The sequence below is a fragment of the Gymnogyps californianus genome, chromosome 13 (genome assembly GCF_018139145.2).
Source record: "Gymnogyps californianus isolate 813 chromosome 13, ASM1813914v2, whole genome shotgun sequence".
Classification (NCBI taxonomy): domain Eukaryota; kingdom Metazoa; phylum Chordata; class Aves; order Accipitriformes; family Cathartidae; genus Gymnogyps; species Gymnogyps californianus.
In genome coordinates, this window is record NC_059483.1 from 5,642,566 (window position 1) to 5,670,000 (window position 27,435).

At 42.2% G+C, this 27,435-nt stretch overlaps 1 protein-coding gene across 1 annotated transcript in view; it reads left to right on the top strand.

Annotated features, from left to right (window-relative positions):
• The window catches only part of FOXP1 (forkhead box P1), a 197,494-nt gene that overhangs the window by 131,156 nt on the left and 38,903 nt on the right, over positions 1-27,435 (top strand). The window contains exons 7-10 of the mRNA XM_050904489.1: positions 418-577; positions 828-830; positions 6,839-7,043; positions 23,111-23,215. Coding sequence (XP_050760446.1) covers positions 418-577; positions 828-830; positions 6,839-7,043; positions 23,111-23,215 — 473 coding nt within the window. The remainder of the gene's footprint in view (positions 1-417; positions 578-827; positions 831-6,838; positions 7,044-23,110; positions 23,216-27,435) is intronic.

Sequence of the window (27,435 nt, forward strand, 5' to 3'; positions counted from 1 at the left end):
GTTCTTTACCTCGAAGAATTACCCAGGACTTTAACAGCTGCCAGCAGCATTTGCTTTACCCACCATTGAAATGCAGCCACTTCTGGGGTCAGACACGGCCACGTGGACCAGGGTGACACGGTAGCGTGGACCAAGAAATGCTGCATACGTTTTTAATTGGGATGGCAGGAGGGATTTAGGTAGGATGAAAGTAACCACTGGAGGTGGGAATCGACTGCAGCCCTGTGGTTAGCTCTAGCACCTAAGCATGCCTTGGAGTCTTTGATATGGGGTGGTGGGCTCGCTAGCTTGCCTTGATACCAGGTGACTGTGATCAGAAGTTGACGTGTGTTGAGACAAGGAGCCCTGTAAATCCTCTGTTAATGCTTTGCTCTGTATTGACAAATGTGCATTTTTATTCTTTCTTTTCTTTTCCAGCCCCAGCAACAGCAGGTGGCTACGCAGCAGTTGGCCTTTCAGCAGCAACTCTTACAGATGCAGCAGTTGCAACAGCAGCACCTCCTGTCTTTGCAGCGTCAGGGGCTGCTAACAATCCAGCCTGGCCAGCCTACTCTGCCTTTGCAACCCCTTGCACAAGGTAGGTGAGGGGTTTGGGAGCTGCTGGCTGTCTGGCAAAGCGATAGCATGCGTGCACACGCACACAAAATTGTCAGTCAGTAAGAGAGAGATCTGATAGGCTCATAAAATAATAAGCACAGAAAAATCCTGACAGGCAGGGTGGGCATTATAAAGATATTTTTTGAGAAGGGCAATGCTGAAATCGTGGACCGCTCTGGCTAGCGGGAGGCAGGCAGTTTGGAGTTCAGATTCAATTTGCACAGCTATAGCCGGTCTGGCGGACTCGAAGCTGCTGGTTGTACTAATCTGGGCTTGAAATCCTTCACAGGAGGCGTCTTAATCGATTCTTGGTGCTGGGTTCATGGTTAAGGGTAGTGTGAGAGCAGCTTTCCCTTTTCTAAATGTGTTATTTGGCCCCTTTTTTGGTTTCAGCCTGGCAAGGAGCCAGGCGCAGAGGAGCTCTGATCCTTACGCTGCCGAACTGTAGAAATTTGCTTGCCCTTTGCTGCAGCTGAGAGGGAGAGGTGGCAGTGTCTCCTCTCCGTGCCTGTTTACACAACCTTCATTTCACTGCCTGTGTGCATCATAGCTTCATTCCTCCCTCCACACTGAGGCAAACTGGGATTAACTCCATTTAATTTTAATGGTGTTACTGACAATTAGATCCTCCTAAATCTTTATTCAGTCCTGCACCCTGCAAGAAGTCAATGCTTTGCTGAAATCCCTATTTATTATTATTTTTTTTTAAGATATTGATACATTGAAAGCCATAACTACTTAAATCACAATACTTTTGACAGTGATCATAACCTGGGGTTTTTGTTCTCTCTTTTCCCCTTTGGCTTGAATTTAGGTGGGGTTTTTTTTTTTAAACTGGGTTTGTCTGCAAGCCTTGGGACATTATAACAGACTTGCTTGAGCTCTGGCTGCTGTGATTTAGGCAGACTGTTCGAAGTTGGCATGGCTCAGGGAAGACCAGGTCTTTCAACCATGGTGCTGGTATTTCTGAATAATCATGCCTTTTCCTTCCCTTGCCCCATAATAAATTTAAACATCCCCCTCAACAACTTGAGTCAGCTCAGGTTGAATGACTTGCGCTCTTCAAAGCAGCCTTAGGGCTGCTACTAGTTGCTAAACCATATAATGAGTTTACATTCAGCTGTATAGAGTGAAATGAGGGGGACGGGACAAAATTGCTTCTGTTCTTCACCCTCCTTTTTTTGTGTGTAGCTGCAAAAGGAGAGCGAGGTGGCTGGTGAATATTAACTTATATGGGTAAAGGGAGACAAAACCAGGGAGTGGAGTCTCCTTTGCCATGTGGCTGGCGTGATTTATTTAGCCTTGTTTTTGCCAGACCCACAAAGGTATTTGAGCGCCTAACTCCTGTCCTGAGAGGCTAAGCTTTTGGGGACCTGACACCTCCTTCTGCAAGACTCAGTTTAGCTTTCCAGCATCCCAAAGCTAGACAGCTGGTCTAGACTAGTCCTGCGCATGAGTCGGAGGCTGATGCGCGGGAAGGTGGTGCCTGGTTGGGAGCTGCAGGATCGGGCCTGGGGTGGTAGTTGGTCAGTCACTGTCGACGTGCCGTGTGATGGGGAGAAGGCATGAAACGAGTCCAGGAAAAAGGGCATGTAGACGAAATGCCGTTTATAGTTGCAAAACGTTGTAATGTGCGTTAATTACGCTTCAGATTTATTGTTGGAAGCATCCCCGGCTGTTCCCACACACCCACCGGACTCAAGCTTCAACCCTTCTAATTTTTCCCACAGCTCCTATACTATTAAGTTTGCTCGGTAAGGTTCATTGTATAGTACATCAGTTAAGCTGTCCAAAGGAGGGCAATTGGGCAGTGACAAGACACGCTCATGTGTAATGTGAAAGAAATGAATGTGGTGATGCATGAAGTGTAATCTGTGCGGTAACACATCGGAGACACCAGTAGGTAATTCAGCAGTCGTGGCATTGATTGATATGGTTAGCAGGGTAGTGTAACTATTAGTCCTCACGAAGAAGCGTATTTAAAACCTAAGGGGTGCCGACTTGCACGCCGGAGACGACATAAATATAAGCAGAAAGGGCTGGTTCTTGCAGGGAAATGAGCTGCGAGCGTTGGGGGCGGCTGGAGCGGGGGGCTCGGCGGCGGGAGGAAAGAGTAACTTGAGAATTCAGGCAGGTTGCAATACAGCACGATATTTTATTTTTTCTTATCAGAGAGACGATGGCTTAAAACTGATGTCATTATGAGGTTTAAATCAACTTTCTGCTTGCTTGAACATGGTCACCTGGGTATGGAGGTACAAGGACACAAAGAGGTTGAGCAACTCTGTTTGTCTTTGAGCCGGTGATACCTGGGGTTGGGAAATTGAGTTCCGTGAGCAGTAATCTGTCAACTGTCCCCACAACATACATTTTTTAAACCTGTGCCTACATTTTCTTTCATAATGAAGGGGACTAGTTGTCCTGAAAAATGCAATGAAGAGCCAGGGCTATAGTTTAAAATAATTGGTGATGGACACTTCTTATTTAAAAAAAAAAAAATTACATATATCATGCCCTTTTGTTTTCAGAACAGTTTGCAGGACTGAGACAAATAATGTAAATGTGCATATAAAAAAAAATAAAATCATCCCTCTAGTAAATGTAGCTATGAATTTGGTTAAAAGCATTTTACTTCTGTTCTTAAGTATCTGTAATAAATGTTTCTAAGGAGAGAATGCTACTTCATAAGTGATATTTTTGTTATGTTTTTAGAACTAACACATTGTTTAAAGCTGTATTTTAGTTTCATTTTAGTTTTTAGTGCTTGCCTATTGTCTTACACAAAATAGCACATCCTTTAATGTTATATTTGTGTAATCTTTGCTGCTTTGTATTTAGACACATCTATAATCTAGATTTTACATCTGTACATAGTAGCAATTTAAAAACAAACCGCATTTCAGCAGTGTTCTGAGCTGCGAGAGCTAGATCTTTAGTATCTGCAAAATGAAACTGCAAATCACACTTCAGATCACCAGCGAGTGAAAATAATAGGACTGAGACATCTGGGTGCCTGATTGCTCCTGTAGATTTGGCAGTTTCAAGTCTAAATCCCGTTACTGGTACGTACGAAGTTGCAGCACCGGCAGTAGTGATCTCGGGTAATTGCAGCGCAATTCTGGGAATCTAACTTAAAATTTAGCTCTCGCTGTTAAAATGAAACTGTTAAATGGTAAATTACGTAATTTATTGTGAGTGTTCATGGATCTATTTGCCTTGCTTTTACCATTTGTTCTATTATTTTATTTAACCATTTTGCCAGATGAGTAATGAGCATACCTTTCAGCTGCCCAGTTTGACAAGCTAGTTAGGAATTGTCTCCAGAATTATTCTAAAAGAACTAAATTTGGGGAAGGAGGAGAGAGGCTTTCTTTTAAATTTTATTTTATTAATCAAGCAATGTGGTCATTTTTAAGTGATGGGTTGTGTGCAGAAGTGTATGACATCACAGTTAACTCTCTTAAATTAATGTCACCCAGCCTGAAATCCTCCTTACTGTCTCCAGCATTTTTTCCCCACACAATTGGGTGTATTTTATTTTTCTTTCAATATGCGGTATAGTTGTCGTTAGTGTTAATATGAGTTACACTTGTATAGGAAGTTAGACCAAACACCTCGACTTTTAGAGGATCTACAGCGGGGTATAAATATTTTGTGTATGTATATTTTAATGGCTGTAACACTTGCAGGCTTTTCCTTGGGAGAAAGCATTAGTAGATCCAGAAGTGACCAGGAGGAGAGGGGAAGGAGAGAGGAGACGGGGGACAGGGAGAGGAGAGTGGGTGCTAGCCTGTCTCTAATTAAAATCCTGCAGAAATCCAGATAAGGGGGTGGTGGCAAAAGAAAAAAAAAAAAAAAAAAGGCCAGTTATTCTTTCCCTATTTGCTTATTCTGGAAAATAAAAATAGGTGTCGACTCATATGGTCTCATATCAATATGTTATCATCAACAGACAAGTCTATTCACTATTGTTTCAATTGAGTAAACAGTGGTGTAAGGGTCAGCCGTGCTCACAGGTAATTGTTAGTGCGCAGACAGTCCTGTCAAGCGTGTTAGCTAAAAATACATCCCACACTGTCACTTCGCAAGGTGTTTGAAAATAATAGCCCCGATACAGCAAAACAGGACATAGGCTTGTGTACTGACCTTTTTCTTTGTTTAATTTGCTCAGAGGTTTAATTTCAGGGGACAAGTAATAATTGAATATGTCTAATAACTAAATGCTCATTTGGGACAAAATCCATCAAAATGTAATTGGCATTTGGGTCTGATGAAAGGAAAATGACGTGGCTTTAGAGAAACGGATGTGTCCTAAGAATATCTGATCACTTAATGTATAAATTGAAGCCTCTTTCATAATATATATTAATTGCAGATACTTAAGGATTTTAGCATTTTTTTGTAGTGAACCGTTACCGGAGACCAACTGTTTTTGTTAATGCTACTCTCGGAAAGGCGGGGAAGGTTATTGGTCTGTCGTGCAATAATTTACTCCTCTTTGATATGCAAACGATCCACGGTGAATATAAAAAAATCCTATCAGACTCATTTCACAGTTCTTAACCACTTAGATTCTCTGGAGTCTATCGCCTCATTAGACCAGTGCTCTCCAAAGCTAGCATAATTAAAATCTTTAACAGTTTAGCAAAGTAAAGATGTTTGGCTGATCACGTTGAGATGATTATCTATCCATTGTATTCTAAATGACAAAAATAAATTAAATTTAGACCTTGGCATTTTTTATTATGTGTTTCAAATGAATATAATGCATACTGCCTTTTTTTTTTTTTTTTTTTTTTTTTATTTCAATACCTTACGTTTGGTGAGATACATGCCTGTGTGAGCTGCTGCTATACACTCAGAAAATGGCAGGTTTCCTTAGGATAGCTCCAGTGCTACAATATGGTGAAACAATGAACAGTCATCCAAATGATGACCTGGAAGCACAGTAGCACAGTGATGAGAAACCTCTTTAAAAACAGACAGACACTGGCTTTTATTATTTTTTTTTTCCCCTGAATATTTAAGTGATGCGTCTCTACTGCTAATTTTTTCCCATGGCCGTCTCTGAAAGAGCACTGTAATAGTCTTCAGTGAGAGAAACTTGACTTGTTTGATCATGTCACAAACATAAGCTTTATCCAAAAGCATGATCTCAGCGTGAGCCCGTGTCACGCTGACGCGTGCGGCTCCCCTTCCAGCCTTCGGTTTGGCCCACTGGAGTTTGCAAAGTTTTCACTTGCATTATTTATTGAATGCTATGTCCTAATCCTGGTGTCCATTTTGGCACAATTAAAAAAATGTATTTTTTTATTATTATTATTTCTTGAAGTTTATTTTATGTTTTCATTTTACTTTTGAATGGCTCATTAGCATTGATCTAAGAAATGACAGTAATAATAGTGTTACTTGTATAGAAAGTTACACAGTTTTTCAGTAGACACATCCATCAATTAAGTGAGCAGTTCGAGAAACCAAAATTAATGAGAAAGATAGGTGTGTTAATGAAATAATCATAGTATAATCAATTTGACTGTTAAAATTTGAAAAGCATTTCAGGAAGACAATATGAATTCATAATTTATGTCTAAAAGTGATTAATAAAAACTGTATTTAATAACAAAGCTATTTGTCATCATTTAAAACTTAAGCACAAAATTAGTCATATTGTGGTTCGTGTTGTCATAATAATAAAGCTGAGTATTTTTTTTTTTTCCTAAGACCTTCCTTTCTTTTAAAAACAAGTTAGAAAATACTCACTTTCCTCAAAAAAAGAAAAAAAAATGGGGGGGGAGGGGTGGGGGAGAAATTAAATTTCTCCAGCTGGCTGCAGAGTAGCCCTTGGCCACCTTTACCGTCAGCCTTGCTGTAAGCTTGAGGGGATTTCTGTCTGAGTAGGGACTCTGGATATGGGCCCTCTGGTCTAAAAATTACAAAAAATAGTAATAATTACCATGGTGTTTGGGGTGGGTGTTGCGTTGTGCGGATCCCCCTGCCCCACACCCCGGATTTTGCATTTCATAGGTATTGCAGCTGTCACACCAGAAAATTCAGCAGAGTCGTGCAAGTGTTCAGTATTAGCCTTTAGTTATTAAAAAAAAAAAATACATGTGCAAAAACACACACACACATATGCAAAACTAACACTAGGCTTTGTTTACTGACTCTTTGATTTAATTACTGTTTGAAGACGGCCGAATTAGCTGTTAATTGATTTAATTATCCAATTTGTTTGTTTCAGGCATGATTCCAACAGAACTGCAGCAGCTCTGGAAGGAAGTGACAAGCTCGCACACAGCGGAGGAGGCAGCCAGCAACAACCACAGCAGCCTGGACCTGTCCACCACCTGCGTCTCCTCCTCCGCGCCATCTAAGACCTCCTTAATCATCAACCCGCACGCCTCAACTAACGGACAGCTATCGGTCCACACTCCTAAACGGGAGAGGTAGGTGCCGGTGGGGTTTCCACCCGTGAGCATCTCCGAACGGCGTGCGGAAATGATGGCGAAATTGTTGGGAGCGGTGGCCAACCTCCTTGGCCTCGGTTTTGTCCTTCATGTCTTCCTCTGTCTGATTTTGGCGTCATTGAATAGAGTCTCCACTGGGCAGAATATGCTCCTTTTGTTCAGATTTTTATGGCTTGTTAATTGGATCAATGTGGGCACAATTAGCTAATTAGAAGTGCATTGGATAAGCGTATTGGGGGAAGTGTGAAGAATGTAAGCTGGTTTTTTGAGTTTTGCATCATGGGTGGTGTTACTCTTGATGTGCTTTGGGTTTGCAGGCTGGAGGTGAGGAAAAAAATCTGTTGGTCAGTACAGGCTGTTTTACCACCCGTTTTTCTGCCAAATTTCGGTGTCCCATCTCATCTAACACGTTTGCCTTTTTTTACTCGGTATTTACCTGCTTTCACAAGACAGGATAGGCTTGAGTTCACCAGGTTTCCAAAGTGGATTGTTTTTTAAGTGCTGATAAAATTAGCTAACTGGTGTTGTTTGGCTTTTAAAAGTGTGAGTTAATTTATACTTGCTAGGCTTGCATTGTTAAAAGAAATGGCTTAAATCAGGGGTTGTCTGTTGATGTGCTTCTTGGCGCGGGCTCTGCTTTATTCCAAAGGATGCTTTATTGCAGGTTTGTTTCTTTACACCCCCAGATTTCACTGAGGCGTGTCTAACAACATAACTTTTGCTTACGGTGAGACAGACGGTCCCAGAGGAGCTCGGGCCGTGGGTGCCAGTGCCTGCTGCAGCCTCAGCGTCGCTGCTGGCGGCGGCGGCGGAGGAGAAGGGTCTCCGGGAGCGCGCGAGCAGCGTGGGCGCAGCGGGGAGGGCAGTGCTTCTTTGCATTCAGGAGAGTCCCTTTGCCCATCTAGAAATGTTATAGCAGACACTAGTGAAAGCTGGATTTTATGGAAACTGATGGCTTTGTCTTTCCGTCCTCCTTTCATTCATTAGAAAGAGGATAATGGAATTTTTAAGCCATAGAGTTTATATTTCTGGTGGTCTGAAAGTAGATTGATAGGGAAGCTATATAAATACCTTTTATATCTTTCTAATATTAAGAAAATAGTGCTGTTGGGAATAGATAGATTTTAAAGGAGAGCACACCGCTCTTGAAAGAACTGCTCTGTGTGTGTAAGGCATCATTTTATATCCATTGCAGGGACATGTGGGGGAACATCAGCGTATACATTTATAATGCATGTAAGTGTCAAGGACATGGTTTTCATGAAGACTTACATGGGATACTAAAAACAATTTGATGTTTATTAAACAATTAAGTTCCCTTTTTGCTGCATATAGAGCTGAACAAGATGGGTTTATGACTTTTCAATAAATTTTTTATCTATGTTTTTCTTACCGAGTATATAAAATAAAAACCCATGCAGTGAAATGGATCTTCTTTGAGTGAATAGAGGCATGTGCTGTCTGCTGATGGCAATCTAATTGAGGAAACAGTATGCCATTGCTGTTTAGTTTGAAATGCAGTGAAAATATAGGAATCTCTTCTGAAGTAAGAATTTTCTCTGTGTATACTGTCAAGCAGAACTGGAAATCCATGTGTCTGAGTCCTGTAATTGGGGCCTGGAGGCAATTGGGATCTACAAACAAGGCGATACATATGTTTTTATTAGTAAAGTTCCAAATACATTAATTAAGAAGGCATAAACATGTCATGGTATTGTTTGAGATTGTCTTAGTTTAGAAGACTTAAAATCCTCAGTGGTTGAATTGATAGCTGTATTGTTAAAGCTTACCATTATACTTTTCTTACATTTCTGTTGAGTTCTCTACAATATCAAAATACAAAAGTGGGTATATTTAGGAATACAAATAAGAGAGCTACAGACTTTGCTTTATCTTGCCTCTATTTGGTACATGGAGGGTTTACGCCATCCATTTGCTGCAGTGATTGAATTACATCTTTATCCATAAGTAGAGCAGGAGACTACACGCAGAAGAATGCCTACTGATGCACTTAAGGGTTTTGTTGCAGTCTCATCAGGCACCGTGGTGCCTGCCTGGATTTCATATGACACAAACTCCTCTTGTTGAGATGTGTTGCACTGGTTTCCTTTCTGAAAGGGTATTTATCTACAGGCAGGGTGTTCAGGGTGGTGAATGAGCAGTGAGGAAAGAGTAGCTGTGCTCTGCCATCAGATGTATATTTGAAAGCTCACAGAAGGTGGAATCTTAGCGTACTTACAAAAGAGAGAGCACAGGCACGAGCAGGGTTTTGGTAATTTTTTGATTGCAAAGGTTAAGACTAGAAAAAAACATGGGTCTGGTGGGAGCATGAGTTTGCTAGACTTACAGTGAAATCCACGTATGTTCTTGTACCCAGCTGGTTCAGCACAACAAGTGAGCTTGCAAATACAAGGGGACTTGCAGAGGTGGTTCCGAGCCCAAGCTCGGGTCAGATGAGGCTGTCAGAAGGGCTCACGAGGGAGATATCAGTCATTCCACCTCCCATCACACAAGTCCACAGCTTGGGCTGGCCAGGGCAGGTTTTTGTGTTGTGGCTTCCACCCTCTCATTCCTGCACCTTCTGTGCAACTGACTGTTAGCTTTGGTCTGATACAACCAAGAGCTATTTATTTAGATTTAAACAACAGTAAAAAGCACATAGTAAAAGCTGTAAGTGTCCTAACAGTTAAGCACAGCCACATCATAACGAGTGCCCAGCAGCAATAAATAATCATATACAGGTAACATTAACTTTTAGGGTGTGCTGTAAAGCTGTTTTCCCCCCCTTCCTCTTGGGCTTTTGAGGAGGAGTGGGCTGCAGGAGGCAAGTTCGTTATGTGGGAGTTACAATCATCACTGTCATTTCTGGCACATGTCACTGGGATAGTTCAGGCTGTGTTTTACGGGGTTCCTGATCCCACGCGTCAGGTTGCGAGGCCGCTCGAGACCTGTGAGACGGGAGGCACTCGGCTGACCGCAGCGGCAGCAGAGGCACCTGTGTAAAAGTCATCGGGCAAGCAGCAGCTCTGCTATATGTCTTGGGTAAAAACACGTTTTGGTTATAAACAAGGGGTTTAACATAGCAGGAGAAATAGTCATTGGCCGCTCGGCATGCCCACGTGTTGCCGTGCCATGGGCCCAGCCTCACGGTTGTGTACAGCAAAGCTTTAGTCCTGCGCAGACTGCGGGGATGCAGCTCTGGTGTCACCGGTGACACTGGCCACGGCGGGGCTGCCGTGGTCGGAGCCGAGTGACAACGAAAGTTCTCCTTTACGGCAAAAAAGCAGACGGCAGGCGGGTGGCCGGAGTCACCCCGGGATGTTTGAAAAGCAAGAATACATTCAAAAGCAGGAGGCATCCTCCGCTCCTGGGCAGGGGCCAGGGAGCATCGTGGTGCTGCTCTTGGTTTCTGCGTGCTCTGTGTGTATGGCTTTCACAGGAATGAAACAATTCCAGCTATAAATAACGGGTTAATGGTTTCATTCATTTGGGCTTTAAATGTATATTACATCTATGCTTTTGTCCCACATTTCGCCCAGTTTCTGTAAGTAGCAGCAGCAGCAGCTCTGGGGTTTGGTGCACAGCAATCTGTTAAGGAGATAAATAATCTGCTTTGGCATGACACTCCTACTCTCCTCTTTAATTTGTCTTACACAAGGAAAATTATAATTAAATCATTCAGGGTAAACCCTTGAGTGTAGAAAAGGAAAAAACACACTTTGGTAAAGATTGCCAATAGAGACCAACTTCCCTGTTGTGCCGTGCAGAGACATTTATCAATATTCAGCACTATTAAAGAGAGAACATTTCGTGTGATTTGTGAGGCGGATGCCAAAGCTCAAATCAAGGCTTGTTAAGATCCTTTCCCCATGCAATCATGGGCATTCAGCATCATTAGAATTCAGCACTGACTGTGTGTTTCATGCTTTGATTTTACTCAGACAATTTAATAATGTTTATTGTGCTGATTATATATATAAATTCACTCAATGCAATAAACATACCTCAGTCATCAGTACCCTAAGGGAAATATTTAGTTATAGATACTTGCATTCACGCAGGATAAACGAAAGTGAGACCATCAACCAGCATGCAAACCTCTCATCATCTTATCAGCATTTGGGTTTCTTCAGTAACAAGCATTTTCTCTACACAAGTAAATAAATAAATAACAGGAGCCAGTTAAGTACATCTGCTGTGCTTAGAAATGTCAAGGACAGTACCCGCTTTCCGTCTCATTCCACTGCATCTTATTTGGGGGAAGCTTGATTATTTTCTTAAGAAAAACAGCAAAACAAAGCGGGTGGATGCCCGGTCGCTTTAGGTGACTACTAACTTTATAACCTGATGAGCAGTGGGCATCCCGAAACCCGCATGCTTGGGAATATTCCCGATGTGGGTAGATTTGGAAAAGCAGAACAGTGCAGAATTCATCTGCGCTTTGCAGTGAGCAGAGGTTGCTCCAGCTTGGGCTTGAACCAGGAGGTCTGGGGGTGCTGTGTGCTGGTCCCATCCCCTGGCACCGTTCTGTATTGACTGCAGCAGCGACAGGATGATGGAGGCTGTACGTAAATAAGTGAGTTAAATGAAGGTCCAGACCTATAAATTTAGGAAACACATCTGTTTGCAAGAGGTAAGGTGAAGAGTTGGAGGTAAAGACTGTGTGTCCAAGAGACCTTTCTCTATCTGCCAGCAATCCCATGTTTGTCCCCTGTTGTCTTTATACCCTTTCCAACCATGCTTGAGTCTTGTCCTTCCACATAAGCAAGCAGCCATCTCGTAGGAAAAATAGATGGGATAAACAAGGGGATTTTTAAATGACTTTTTCTTGCCAGCGTCGCGGAAGGAAGGAGTCTGGAGAAGACTCCGAAGGGAAGTGAGAGAAACAGCGTGGCAGACCATTGATCTGCTGGTTAGGCTTAATGCATTTTGTTTTACTGTTGTTATCTTCCATGCCAGCTGATCCTCCATCAAAATCCCAAGGCCCTTAGATGAGGGCATTAGGATTCAGCACAATTAAGAATTACAGACTTCAGTCCATTATTAATGCTCGGGATGAAACAGTTCAGCCTGCAGTCCATATGCTCCCAGGGCCTGATGCTCTCTTGGCCTGCCTCTCCGCGTAGTCCCTGGCATTCATTCTGCACTGGTGCCAGCACCAAATCTACTCATCCGTGTCGGCTCCTCTCAGTTGATTTTAGCTCGTTATACTTTACCATCAGCAGAGTCTTGTTGGATTAGGTTACCTCAAATCCATTCTCCCTTAAGAAATCAGTGGTCCTGGGGCCTTCCCTCCCAGAAGGTATTTAGCTGCTCCATGTGCACAAACCCCATCATGACCCTTATGTTGTTACCCACGGTCTGAGCAGCTCAGGTGCCTCCATGCAGCTTCCTCGCTGCAGAGCCAGGTTGGAGCCGGAGGCTTGAGCCGAGCCTGGATGCCCAGCTGCCTATCCGATAAACCATCCCGCTCTCTATATGGCTGCTCTATTTCTTCTCATTGCACCTAGTACGGCTGTGATGGCTGTGAGGCCAGTTGGGCTGTTCGGTGACGGTGATGCTGCGTCAGCTGGAGCAGGGCGCTGGCCCAGCCATCTCTATTTATTATGTGCAGGTACAACCCAAAGCATCCCGCTACCTGATGCCTTGGCACTCACTCCCCCGCCAAAGAAATCACCACCAGTTACTATATGCTCTCCCTGTCTGAGTCACTTCTCTGTGTAATCAGCTTTGAAAAAATATCAGCCGTGACTCAGACTTGGAGTTGCTAATCTTCAGTTTTAAGCCTTATCAGGCACTTTTTATTGTTAGTGCTTTTCAAATTCGGGTGTGTAGCGTCCTTTGCATTGCCCACACCTCGCGTCTGCTGGGGCACTCATGTTTTCGAGAAGCCTTCTGCTAAATCAGTTGTACCCTACTGCTTGCTCCTCAGTCTGCCCGGGAGCTCTTTAATCAAATTATGCTTTTCACAGAATTGTTTCACTAAACCATGGACAATTGTTTCTAGTTTATTTTATTTGTTTTTCCCTACAAAAGAGGCAAAGCTAACCAGTCTGTGATTAGTTGGTGTGGCCCTTTGCTAAATAAGGGTGCTGTGTTTGACACTTTGCCATCCCTGGGAAGCTGCCCCAGCGTCAGGGAGCTCCTGCACGCCAACGCTTTGCTGCTTTCTGGTCCCGTGTAATAACCATCAGTTGTACAACTCCAAACACTAAGCTAATGTATCAAAAAGCACTTAAAATAGATTGGGTGAGCCTTGGCAGACGCCTAACAGAACTTTTCCAAATTTTAGCATATGTATTGTTTTATTCCTCCATCTGGCCAACAGATCATTGTTTGATATCTGAGTGCTTTGCATATCTCCTCCCTTTTCTTGCAACTGAGATACTTACACGTGCATTTAATACAGCTTAATGCTATTTTTACATACCAGAGAAATAGCTGATGGCTTTCTGTTAATTGCATGCACTTTGCAGTTAAACTTTTACTAAAACATTCCTGTCTAAATACTTAAAGTCAAATGAAAATTTGTCCTCCTCTTTTATTAGAGGTGTTTATGTAGTAGTCTTAAAAAGGGACCTGTTTTTGTTTTACTGCACCGTGGATTCCTGTTTCTTTTTATTTCCTCCTGTGTGCAAGTTGTCCTTCCTCAGCATTTGCTAGGGAGATCTGACTATCCTAAAGAGCTGAGCAGGGAGCTAATGAAGAGCTGTGTTATTTTTTTATCATACGTATCGCAGCCTGAGAGTGGGAAAGAAACACCCTTGAAAATGCCGTAAAAGTACGGGAGAAGTTAGGTGATTTTTGTGTGACTGTTTTCTCTGCTGTTCAATAAAAATCGAGCAGTTAGTATGACAGCTGTTATATCATGTTATATCGTACTGCTAAGATATTGAGTAGCATTTAAAGTAAAACTCCACCATTAAGCTGTATAAACTTTATCCGTTTCACTATGGTTTAATGGAAAAAAATGAGTTTCTCAATAAAATGACATCATTTTTCCCAGGTTGTAATGTTCACTTTACAAGTGTTTTTCTTTAATTCAATTTATTTTACTTTTCTTTTTCTTGGCATCCTTTTTTTCTTACAATTTGGAGAGGGGGAAGTCTCTTTTCGTAGAGCAGCTAGGTACTGCTCAAACCTCTTTTCCCTTCTCCCCTCTCCCTTGACTTCTTGTGCTAATCTGGAGCTCTATTTTTGTCAGTCAGACAGGGTTATATTTTCAAAGTAGTGAGATGCACATTGAAATTTGGTAATCGGGATTTGTGGCTCTACCTGCTGCACATTGAGGGGTGGGGGAAGGAGCCCAAGGAAAATTTATATTGCATTGCTTGCTGCTGGAGCAACGTTTGTGTAATGGCATGGGGTGTTTTTCCATATAGCTGGTGTTTTTAAGGTGGGAGGGCTGTAATTTCTTCTGTGTGATCAGGAAAGACGTATGTATATTATAAAGTGTATTCTTCTTATTGAAACGATGGTATAAGCCCAGGCAGGGAAACTGCTAATATGTGTTGCAGCTTGTCATTTTGGGCTGCGTGAATAAAGAAGATAACTATTCCTTTGGGAAACGATCTTGGGAACTGAGCAACAGATCTGCTAGCCAGCGAATTCTTTTTAACTGTAATTTTCCTTTTTGTGTGTACTCAAAAATAACATCGTGATGGGCCCTTAAATACCATTTCATACACAGAGCACAATTTCCCCAGCACAGGTGGTGCTAATATAGGACAGTCCCCTAGGCACTTGTCGCCAGGAGTTGTACAGCTTGTTCGGTGTCTGCATCCATATGGCAATCTGTCCCATTCATAGAAAGACATTGTAGCTGTGCCTGTGGGTGCTGTGGTCAATGTAGTGTAAAAAGTAGATTTTAACTCTCGGCAACCTATGTTCTGCTGTTTGTTTTATTGTAGAATCTAATTTATAATGTGGGGGAAGAAAAATCAGCTCTGAGCGAATTCCAGAACAATCTCGCTGGCTTCGGTTTTTGTTTATTCTTGGAGCGCATGGTTAATCAGCAGGTGCACCAGCCCTGCGCCCAGCGCCGCTCTAATGAACAGTTTACAGGAAGTCTTGCTCGGAAGAAACATTTTCCTCGTTGTTTATACTGTGAATTAACTCAGAAGTTGCAAAGCTGTAAACGATGTTAGCTGACCATAATGTCGTGCAAGTCTGTTGCTTACTACCTTTTTTTTTTTTTCCTTTTTCTTGCAATGTTGCATGGTTTTTCTTGGGTGTGCTGTACTTGGGAAGGATGCTGAGCCCCTCAGTACCATGCATCGTGATGCTGCCCAGCCGGGAGCTGGAGGCTGCCCCTGAAAGGGGCAAATCGCAGCAAAGGAGCTCTCTGAAAAAAAGGGGGCTGAAGTGTGAGCGTTGCGCAGCGGTTTGAGTATAAACAAGTGAACATGATTTATGGCTGCTCTGGTATCTATCATTCCAATGCCAAATGTTGTTCTGTTTTAGTGTGACTATTTGTTATGCCTTTTAGTAAACACAAACAAATAGACCGCCTAGCACCTGCAGCAGCATATGATATTTACACTACCTGTATGATTCAGCACGCTTCCCTGGGGAAGTAGGCTTGTGTCCTCTCAATTTTAGTGCTTTTTTAAATAGCATTCTTTGGAGGGAAAGCATGTGGCAGAGAGAATTCAATGCTTTAACTGTATTTCTCCCTTGGATCATTATTTATCTTAACTATTTTTTTATAAACATTTTCCCAAAGGGCACTTTCCTAGCTGCCACAGGGCTGTGCAGTGGGTGAAGGCTCACCCAGCGAGCTGCCAGGCTGTATGCGATGTGACAGTCACCTTCTGCGCGGGTTTTGTTGTGCCTGTGGGACAGGGGTGAAAAATACTGACGTGAATAATCCGTGCTAATCATATTTGTTGACATATCACCAGTTTATATAAGGGCGAAAGGCTTGCCTCAATTCTAAATGTAACAGAATACAATTTTGTTAAACAAGAATAGATCTTGTTTCTCAGTGTTTTCTTTTACTATAGATTTAAGTGTAACAACAGAATATAAATTACAATGAAATAAGGTTGGCAAACAGGATCTTTTTACAAGGTATGTATGTATGTTTGTAATTTTACACCTCAGTCTCGGTGAAGTCCAAGGTCTAATCTTGTGTTTTTAAACTTGCGCGTGTTCTTAAAAGCGTTGCTGAATCAGGGCCAAAGCCTTGCCACTGCCACCTCCCTCTGCCACACGATTTGGATGTGTAAGGGATGGAATTGCTGTGCTGAAAGTCAGTTAAAAAAAAAAAAAAAAACCAAAAACCCACAAAAAAAACCCCAAACCCAAGAAAGTGGTAGGATCACATTTTTCCTAATTAAACCTAAGATACTGAATCTCAATCCGTTTTCATCTGAATAAATTAGGAGGCTGTTCAGAGAGGAATAAAATGAGATTTAGCAGGGATAAGTAGAAGGTAGTGCAGCTAGGAAATAAAAATTCCAAACTGCCGGTTTGACGTGACACGTCAGCTGCTCAGCATCGGTTGTGTGGGAAATGGCTGAGGCATAATCGGGGTTGAGAAATTAAGGTGGGACACTCAGTGCCATGTCTTAGTTAAAAAGGTAAATGCAGTCACGGGAGGCATAAACATGCATGTTGCATCCGAGTCCTCCTTTCTTCCTGTTCTACTTTATGCAGAACCAGTTAAACCACATTGAGAATGTGATGTACAATTGGCCACTCTCTTGCAGAAAGGATAAAGAGGAGCAGGAGCAAACATAGAGGAGAGCAGCTAGGATGATAAAGGAGTTGGAGGGAATAGGCTATGAAGACAGATTAAAGGGAATTAAAGATCTACACCCTGGAAAAATAGAGGCTCTAGGAGGATGTGATTATGGTATGTAAGTACATGAAGTGATGCTACAAAGAAGAAGAGGGAAAAAATTGTTCTCATTAGTTAGCAGTGCTGGAATTTAAAATCCAGCATTTCAAATCGTATGCATCTGGGTATATTTGATGTACTTTTCACTACAGTACCTAGGCACAAGGTTGAAATAAAAAATAAGAGTTTCAAATAGTAGAGGAACTCGTTAATTCAAGTGCAGGAATGGAACTTCCACCTGAGATAAGTGATGGATTCAATACTGAGTTTTTTGCAATGGGCATTTCTTTTAAATGGTCTAGAAATATGTTCAGTTCCTCCAAGGAAAGGATGTAGGGCAGTGCCTGGCCGGGCCCCGTGGCAGTTCTGCTGCGGGGTTGGAAGAGGGGGTGCCACATAGTACTTTGAGAGTGCTAGAGGGTCATAATGTTGATTAATAATCCAAACCATCAGTGTGCAGATCAAAACCAGAAGATGATGCATATAATTATCCAGTCTGGTTGTACTCTTTGCAGTGGGGATGGGGGTAGAAAAGAAGGGGAATGTTAGCCAGATTTTGTCTTAGTCTTGCTGCAAATGCTCCAGCACTCTCCTTGCAACAGGCATTTAGAGAATAGTGCCACGAGAGGTGTAAGGATGGGGGGCAGTGATCTGGGGTGCATTGCTGGCCTTGTGTTAAAACAGCAATGCTACAGCTCTGCTGTGGGGTTTTTTTTTTCCCTTATACTACAGGAGTATACAAGTTAGTGCACACCGATTAGAAGACGGGGTTTCAGCCTGTAGGCTGCAGTTTTAACCTGATTTGTCTTAAATTGGTGTAGTCATTTAAAATGTAATATACCACTCCTGTTACTTCCAATAGGGCTTGATGTAAAACATGAGCTTCATCTAGTCCTAGGTCTGGATGTGGACTAAAGTAATGAGGAAGGGGAGAAATGCAGCTTTAAAAAGCATCCAAAAATTTGCAAGCCAGTTCTCGAAAGAGCTGTCACTGGCCACACACATCAAATGCCACCTCTCCCGAAGGCCCACGACCTTCTGCTAAGCTTTATCCAGCGGTGGAGAGGCATTTACCCTGCTCAGACAATTCTCTGTTGAGACCAAATACCTGCTTTCTGGGCAGTTACTGAGGCTTGGACGGAAGCATGAATATCTAGAAGTAGTCCATTTCAGTATATGGCTTAATAATTTTCTTGATTTTTTTTTTTTTAATTTTTTTTTTTAATTCACCGTTTAGAGAGGAAAGAGGTACTAAGCCACCATAGTAAGAATTCAGAGGGGTTTGCACCAGTGCAACTTCACTGCAAAACACATCTTTATTCAATTGATTTTGCCATGAAGGCAGGAACTTGCATTCGAGTACAGTTGGTAAAAGGATTTAATCATTACTGCTTCCGTTTTGATTTTAAATCAAATACAGTGAGTGTTTCTGATTCAGAGAATTCTGACATTTTCACCAACTTTACTCCGTCGGTGCCTTTCGATGAGCTTTAGAGCTCACCAGGCAGTCACGAACACAGGAGACCTGTGTTGGTTCCCAGTTGTGTCTCTCCTCCTCCTGTACAGGACCAAAATCATGGCATTTTGCCTCGACGGCTGTGCCGTCCACATCAGACCGAGGGGGAGCGTGGTGTGAGACTGAGCCCTGTGCTCCTGCCTGGACCATCCACCGATATCAGTTTCATGGCAGCCGGCAAAGGTGAGGTCACTTCCCGTTGCCCCTGAGAAATAAAATAAAATTTAAAAAAAAAAGGCAGTTTCTGTGGGTGCTCTGTTCAAACCCCTTCCAAGAGGGAAGCAGGAGACGTGGTATTGATTTTTTCAGTGTGCAGGTGGCTCAGGCATGTTCTCCACACCGTTAGAACGTGAGCAGATGCTTCATAACTGTAACGGAAAATCAAGGATGCCTCTCTACATCACTGACTTCCCCCAGTGTTTTGGCAAAGACCGTTGGCCCAAGCAGATGAGAGTAGAATATGAAGTATGTCAGCATCATGAATATTTAAAATATGGTCCACTGTGTGGCAGAAGTACTATTACTGAGGCTTCTGCTTAGCTGTTTTTTATATCCACCCGTGACTTTTTTGCCAGCGTGTACAAGCGTGGTACCCAGTTTCACACGGTTAGTAAGTATGGGTTGAATTAAACCATACAGCACAGGTAGCTTTCATGCTAGTGCTTTGGTCGCTACTTTCCCCAACACCCAGTGTGTTCCAGTCTCTCTTTCAGGTATACTGTCATTTTTACTCTCCGTGGTGGCTTAGCTGTCCATGGTTTCTCTATCTCCCGTGGTTTTGTGTCCCAGAGTGTGATTCTTCAGTGATGCTGTAGCACAGCAGATGTATTCCGAAAGTTAAATGGCTGAAGTGGTCTGGGTGAGTGGGGCTGTGCAAGTACCAGCTTCGACAGCCGTCACTGTCAGAGTAGGTGTTGAATTTGCTTCCAGACCCTCTGGAGATCCTTGGGGTTACAAAGCAGCGTAGGTTGAAGAAGGCAGAGGTAAAAACTCCTCTCCTCTCTCCAGCAAGCACAGAGGAGCTGTGGAAGTGCCTGGCCCTTCTCCCCTCTCCTCCTTACTGGAAACCAGGCTGGAGGCAGCAGAGAATAAGTGGACACTTACGCAGTTTTCAGCTTCCCACATGGATTTCGTTACTCAGTTGTATGTCATGAATAAACTGACTTACGCAAGATGTTTTACTTGCCAGAGGGTTATTTGCTGTACTTCAATGTAATAATACTGCACTATTGCATTATTTGGAAATAATTCTATTGTGTTAAGTATTTTGTATGCAAATACCTTATGAGGAGAAAAAAACCCCCACATAATCTTGATTCTTACATCATTTATTCCTTCACTTCTTTGAAAATTATGTCTTGTTATAAAATCACTTCCACTAACTAGTGTTGCATCACCAGTACCCGACCATGAATATGCGTTCCTGGGAAGGAGAGGGTGACAGAAACAAACACCTACTCTAATGTGTCATTAGAAATCAAACAGACCTAAAACTTGCTTCTGCTTGCCAATGCTCAGATCTTCGAAAAGTCTGTCTCCGGCAGTGAGACCGAGGATGCATCCAGATTACAGAAACTGTGCTTGCATGCAGACAAAATATCATTGAACAATTTAAGATTATAGGTTTGCATTGTGCCCACAAAGCTGTTTGTTTATGTATTGGATTAAAATCTTCGTTTTCCACCTCTATTTGCTCAAAGTGAATACTTAGATCAGTTAAACAGAGTTCTCCATTCATTTCCACTGGCTGTATCCTTTGTGCGTTACATCCGCTTCTGTATAAACCCGCTCTTTGTTTTGTTTTGAGGTGCTTCTTAAGGCTCTATCAGGGAACAAGTGGCAATCTAGAATATCTTCAAAAGTGGGATGGATAAAATAGCAGTAACCTGATACTGACACATAAAGGTCACCGAAAGGCACTGCTGAAACCCCCCGAGCGGGATGGGAGTAGCTGCCTTCGGAAAAGCATGCTGCCTACGGAGGGTGTCTGCATTTGTCTTTCAATATTGAGGGTTTTTTTCTTTCTGAAGTGTCTATTTTTGGTAAGTTGAAGTAGTTGCTTTGTCGAATGGCAGTGGAAGCTATACGTAGGTGTTAAGTACGTTACACTTAGCATCGTGTTAGCAAAATGACCTTTTGAGTTCCCGTTTACAGTCAACACCAATCTTTCTGGTTATTGACAGCACTAGACTTTGACATCCTGAGCATTGTTTGCAGTTTGATACTGTCTTGGTCCTTCCATCATTTTCTTTGGACACAGTACCAGGGTATCATGTCCTACATAGTTTGTCTTGTCTTGTGCAAGTTCCCTGGAAAGAAGAGAGATTTGCACTTGGGTTTAAAAAATAAATACAGATCTCGGTAGGGCTCTTTCCGTTGACTTGGCCATGGCCTTTAGGCTCTCACAGAGAAACTTTAAAAAACCCTGCTGGGGGTTTAAGCCATGTGACTCCTGTTGATATTATAATGAGATTTACAGTGCTTAAAACCCACAGGGGACTGACTCCTTACTTGGCGTCACATGGCGTTTCTGCAGTCATCCTGGCATATGGGTAACGCGCGCCCTTTTTTTTTGGGTTCTGCCAAACACACTGAAATTGTTACTCTCATATGTAGTCTTCATGGACTTTAATGGAGTGTTAACATGAAAGCCTACTTTCTCACCCTTTGCTGTTTTCAGGTATGGAAGCAGATGATAAAACCCGTTATTTTCTGAATTACTCTTTTCTGATGTGTATGGAGGGCATTTGACCATATGCCTGTCTGGCTTGGGTGGACGGTGTTCCTTCAGCCATCCTCCCTCTTTCTCAGCTGAGGAAATGTGTGGTGTAGCATTTTTCTAATTTCCTTGCAAGGAGTGCATCGGTCCCTTTGTTCTTTTAAAAACTTAACTGATAGAGCTTCTCCCCACTTGCACACTTTAAAAAAACTGATTAAGTTAAACCAGTGTAATATTCCTTTATAGAAAAGGCCTTTGTAAGTCTCTTCACCTGCAGTTGGTTTTTTTAGGCAATTACCTTGCGCATATATATATTTATGCTTGAAGAACTGTTTGTAAACAGCCAAAAATAAGATTTTAATGAAATAATGAATTAGGTTAATGTACAAGTCGTAATACCTTTTCCAGTCAGATCTGTACCTTTTTTGAATTTTTAAAAAAATTTAAAAATAATTAAAAAACCCACCTTCAGTTATCTTAATTGGGCCTAAAGTCAAAAGTGGCAGAATCTGGGCAACAGTTTCTCGTGCAACTGCCTTGCATTTGGGATAGCATCTCAGGGGGTATGTTCTATGGTGATCTTGCTATCCAGTGCATCAGAAATAATACAAGAACACAATTTTGTTATAGTACCCGGGCAGATAATACTGCAGAACAAGAATAAATAATAAATAAATTTCCACATGTGTATAAAAGTGAAATGGCAAAAAATAGGCATTTACCCGTAACGTTACCTGTAATCCAGGATAAAATAAGTCATAAAGGCCACACCTAGATGCCAGTATTTGTTCATATCCTTTGTGTATGTTTGAAGTTCATAATACAGCACAGGCATACTGTAGCAAAAAGGTTTGCTATGAAAAATAGATATGTGTGTGAGCATAAAATCGAGATTTCAATATTATTTTGACATTTTATTTTTAAAGTCATCTAAGGTTATGGAAATTGCTGCAAAAATAATTCCTTTGCTTAAGAAGTTTCTATGCAGAAGTTGAATAAAGAAGATATTTTAGAATATGGTTCACCAGTTAGTGCAACAGATACATTTCCCTGAGCACCACATGGCCCGGATCAAAGCATCTCATGACTTGGATCAGTGCAGCCAAATCATTACGTATTGATTGGAATCCCGCTGAAGGATTAACCCCTTAGTGCTCATACGAATTTTTTTCTTTAACCCTGGTTTCAGTAGTTAGAAAGCTCTGTGACGTTCCTGCCAAATCTTAGCAAGGTTAATAGCCCCCACTAACCCCTCGTACTGAGGAATCCTTTGATTACAAGGTTCCTTTTTTTATGATGAATTTTGCGTTTGAAAATATATCTTGAATTTTCTTTACTGGGACATAAGGGGGCTGTACTTGTGCAAAGAAACAGCCTGTAAGAGGGGAAAAAAAAAAAACCACTCCAAAATGAAAAAAAAAAAAACCAAAACAAAACAAAAAAAAAAACCACCAAAACCCCCAACCCAGTAAATAAATAACATGGTGGGAAAGCCAAGGCTGCAAACTTGATGCTTTTCCTCTTTCTATAGCGATGAGGAAAGCCTCAGGTCCGGTTGTATTGTGTTATAAGAATACACTGCTGTATGGAGATGACTTTTCTTCCTGATGAAGTTGAATTGTAAATATGCAATGTTCATAAATTTCTTAGCAAAATATCAAGCAGGATATTAAGCAGGTCTGTCAAATGATTTCTCCCCCGTCCATGTTAATTTAAATTCTTCACAAAGCTTTTAATTAATGAATGAAATGTAGGAGGATAGCTAAGTAAGAATGACACATGTTTCGCACTGCAAATGATATTTAATTCTGTTTTGAAAAACCATGGGCAGAGTCAGGTGGGTACCGTGAGATGTTAGGGATGTTTCAGGATCTGTTGTTTGCTGTTCTTAAGAGTCTTTGTGAAGATTAATTGGCGCGGTACCTTCAGTTATGCCACTTTTTCTCTTTTCTCTTTCTCTCCTCCAGTTTATCCCACGAGGAGCACTCACACAGCCATCCGCTCTATGGACACGGTGTATGCAAATGGCCAGGCTGTGAAGCAGTATGTGAAGACTTCCAGTCGTTCCTAAAGTAAGGATGGTTTTTTTGGCACTTGCATTGTACAGAAAGCATGCCCTGAAATTTTGTGTGCTGTCACTCACCGTGGGCCTGATGCAAAGCCCATTGAAGTCAACAGAGCGCTCCCTTTCACTTCAGTGGCTTTTGGATCAGGCTCAAGAACGTTTTAACAGGGGATAGTAAATTAGCCCCGTGGGGAAAGTATGGTCTTGCTCAGTGTAGTACTATAAAAATAGAGTGTTTGCAGTTCCGCAGCCTTTTTTTTAATTATTTATTTAAATAATTTTTAAGTTGCAGTATTGCTAATGTAAACAATACAACCTTGATTTAACCTTGATTTCACTTTAATTTAGAAATTTAGTCTTAAATTAACTCCGTAATGAAAGAGAGAATTGCAGAACATCACATGAAATTTAATTTATGTCAAATAAGTAACTAATGCACAAAGTCTATACTACTAAAAATAAACTATAATTATATTAATTGGGCCCCTGCAGTTTGCTGCAGACCTTTCCTTACTGCCAAAGAACACAGTTCTACACATTGCATAAACAGTACATTATGGACTAGTATGTGGTAATGCGTGCATCCCAATGCTGGGAAGGACCGACAGAGCTCTAATAACTTACACATGGCTGCTCCGCAGCTAAACCGTCAGCTTCACCCCTCCAAGCTGGAGCAAGAAGAGTTTTCTGTCTGGGTAGATCACCAGGTACACATATGCTTTGGGTGCATCCAGGTTCTTGAAGGTTTGGGCACTGATCTTTTCTCAAGTACTACGGCTGTTGGGTTGTAAGATCACAAAAGACCAGCCGCCCAAGCAATGTTTATGATTTAAATGCGCAAAGGGACAAATTCTGCTCCCATTTACAGTGGTGATCTCATGAAGTTAGTCCACATAAATACATGGAATTCTTCAGGATGGATAAGTAGGATTAGTCCCAAAACGTTCAGCTATATCTATTCTTTCTGGGGCAGTTCCCTGGATTTTTATGTGAGGGAGGGAAGGGCGACAGCAAGCAGAGGATGTTTGTTGGATGATGTTAGATGATACAGATAGGTTTTTGCTCTCAGAACAGAATGGGCCAGTTCTGCTTCCACTGGCAAAACCCTCCTGAATTCAGTAGGAGCAGCGCCGGTCCTAGTATAAACATATGTTACAAGTAAGGAGTAGTACAGTAAGGTTCTCATTACAAGAGGATTACAAAATAAGAAGGTGCTAGTCATAAATTTCCATGAAGGGTGGCCTTTTTTCTTTTAATTCGTCCTGTTGTTCACTTAAGTGAAATAAATGCTAATCTCGCCATACTTGCCAGCTCATTCATATTCATATGCCATGCTATAGCATTTAGACCTTTAAAACAATTCTAATTTTTATTGCACTTAATGCAAGGGAAAGGTGCTGTGGTAGCCTTAGATATTGGAATAACATGTGTAGTCACACAAGGGCAGATTATCCCACCTTTGCTTCCTGTGCTAGTCCCATGTTCCAGATTAGATCTGTTGGTTTCAGGAAGATTTCTTACAGAGCAGTGGACTGCTTGACGTGACCATGCGTAGAAAATAGAGCCCTTAAGTCACAAGGCATGGGTAGAGGCAAGGTTGATTTTTATATGGTATTTTGGAGATGTTTCAGTAAGTAGACCAAGTCCACCAGTTCACCTGGAGGAGATACTTGGGGCAATCAATAGGTAGGAATAACCTGAAAACCATTACCAGCCCAGTCTGGACCCAAAGTGGCTCCATCTACTCCCAGCTCCAACAATTCTGGTTCTTTTATCACTGACTTACTGTCAATCTTTTTTTTTTTTTCCGCATTGAAACCTTTCAACAGAAATATTTCGTGTGACTTTCTTAAACCCATCAGCTCGTGTAAATTTTCTCATTATCCAAATTCTACAGTGTCCAGACAAAGTCTTATTGTTCAGAGTGATATTTAACCCAGAACGAATGCAGAAATGAATGTCCCCGAGCAGCGTATTGGCACTGTTAGGAAGTGAGCCTTGCTTCATAAACGATACCGTAGCCTTCCAAGTCTCCTGTGGAGTGTCCGTCCTTAAATTATATTGCCATTTATCAGAATTCTTTGCTCAATGAAAAGATAACAGGTAGATGCTTGAAGTTTCTGATACTTGTATAATCCGTGAAGCTCTTTCGACAGTCCCCTCAAGAGAAAAGCTCTTGTTTACCAAGTGAAATACAGCCCGTGTATCAATTGAGCATTGCTTAATTTCACTTACCTCAGTAAAAAGGCCTGTTAGAAAAAGCAAAGAGAAGTTACATGTGGAATGAAAGCCCTGTATGCCAATAAAATGATTCTGCAGTTAAGGGAGAAAAAAGGACTCGCAGGTCTAAAACATGGTTCATTTCTTTTCCTCTTGAGGAAGAAATATCATAACTGTTGGTAAATCAAAACCAGAGATTTGACACTCTTCTGTGATGGTTCTGTAGTGTTTGTTCCCAAGGTGAGGTACACCACAGGGCCCTTGATTTCAAAGATAAATACTGTACAAATAACGATCCTAGTTGTCTTTCACTCACAGCCAACAGGAGGATGCTTATCAGAACCAGCAGATACACAGGCTATTGTACGCATTTATTTCCCTGTTTCTTTTTGAAATAAGTTGCAGTTTTAGCGTTGGGGTTTTCTTTTTTTTGTTTTGTTTTTTTTAATCCATCAGCCATTGGTTATCATGTGATGCGGTATCAGTTAAAGCTAACTGATAGCAGCAGGGACTGCTGCTAAGCCTAATGAAACAGGAGCACCCTGCGTGCTCCAGAATACTCCCCGAGCCCAAAAACAAAAACAAGTCCAGTCTCATCGCGGTGACCTGATGGCCTTCTGCCAAGCTGCGGCAAGCAAGGTGAGGGCTGGAGGGTGCACACGTGTCTCGCGTGTTAACCAGGGCCCGTCTCGCAGGCAGCAACGAAAGGAGCAATTAGTAGCACAGAGCGACTTTCCTTCAAAATTGACTATATCCTTGATTTCATTTGCATGTGTTTAAAGACCGTTGCAGATAGAAATACATGCCCCTTATACGGCAAGTTGTGCAGGAAATCCCTGCTGGAGGGAGGGTGGTTTATTCAGCAAGGTATGCAGGCATCCCAGGCAAAAAATGAGGGAGAAGACTGAGTAGGGGTTTATCTCCCCCCCCCCCCCCCTTTTTTTTAAATTTGATTGTGGTTGAGATGTGCTTAATCATGGCTGTACCATTTTTAAATCAAATATCTTCTTTAAAAGAGGGACACAGACCGTTGGAGAGATCTTGCAATCCTATATTGCAGTGATGCTAGTAATCTGCTTCATGTGCATTTAACTTTGATGAAACGAAGGGGAGTTTATGTGAAAGAAACTACTAAGTGCACTCTGTAATGTTTTCACAAGTGTTTTTATCATGGTAACATCTTGTTTACTTTAGTTGCCTGCCTAAAACTACTTGGAACATGTTAAGAAAACATTTCGAGAAAGCTTCTACAAAGAGGCTTTTGTTTAGCAGCAACTGTGAGACTGCTCGACTCACAAAGGTGTTAACTTTCAACCCCTTAAGCACTTCCACATGAAATTCCAGCAACTATGTTTGTGGTTTTGGAAAAACAAAGTGTATATTAAAGAAACCAGGTATATGCTAATACATGTTGAAGTAGGCCGGAAATCATAAATTGTTTCAAAGGCATTAATTGCTATCATTTGCATGTCAAAATGTTCTGCAGTGAAATCATCTGCAGTTAGCACAACAGAGACTTCTTAATCAAATAGGTAGCAAGGGCAGAGAAAAGGCTAGTCTATAGATGTCTTTCGAGATTTTTAGATTCCTGGCAGGCCCAGTTAAACTCCCCAGCTACACAGCGTTGCTGGCAAAGGTGCTGCCGCCCGGCGCGGGGATGCACCGGCATCTGGGGCACCCCTTCCCGCTCACGGGGCTGGGGCGGGGGGGGGGGGGACGGGGGACACACGACCCTCCTCGGCCCTCGGGGATGCAAGCAAGCATTTTCCTTTCCCAGCCCGCCCCGTATTGGGAATTAGCGTTCAAATGTCGACGTTACCGTTTCTTTTACAGCCTCCTGATGAACCTTCCTGCCCTGGCAGGGGAGGTGGGGGGGGAGTTCGGGACCTCTGCGGTGGCGGCGCGGCGGGAGGAGGCCGGGGTGGCCCAAATCCCACAGTGCCCTCTAGTGCTCCCGGGGATGCGCGTAGGGAAAGTTTGCAGCCAGCAACCCGAAAGTAGCGTCCC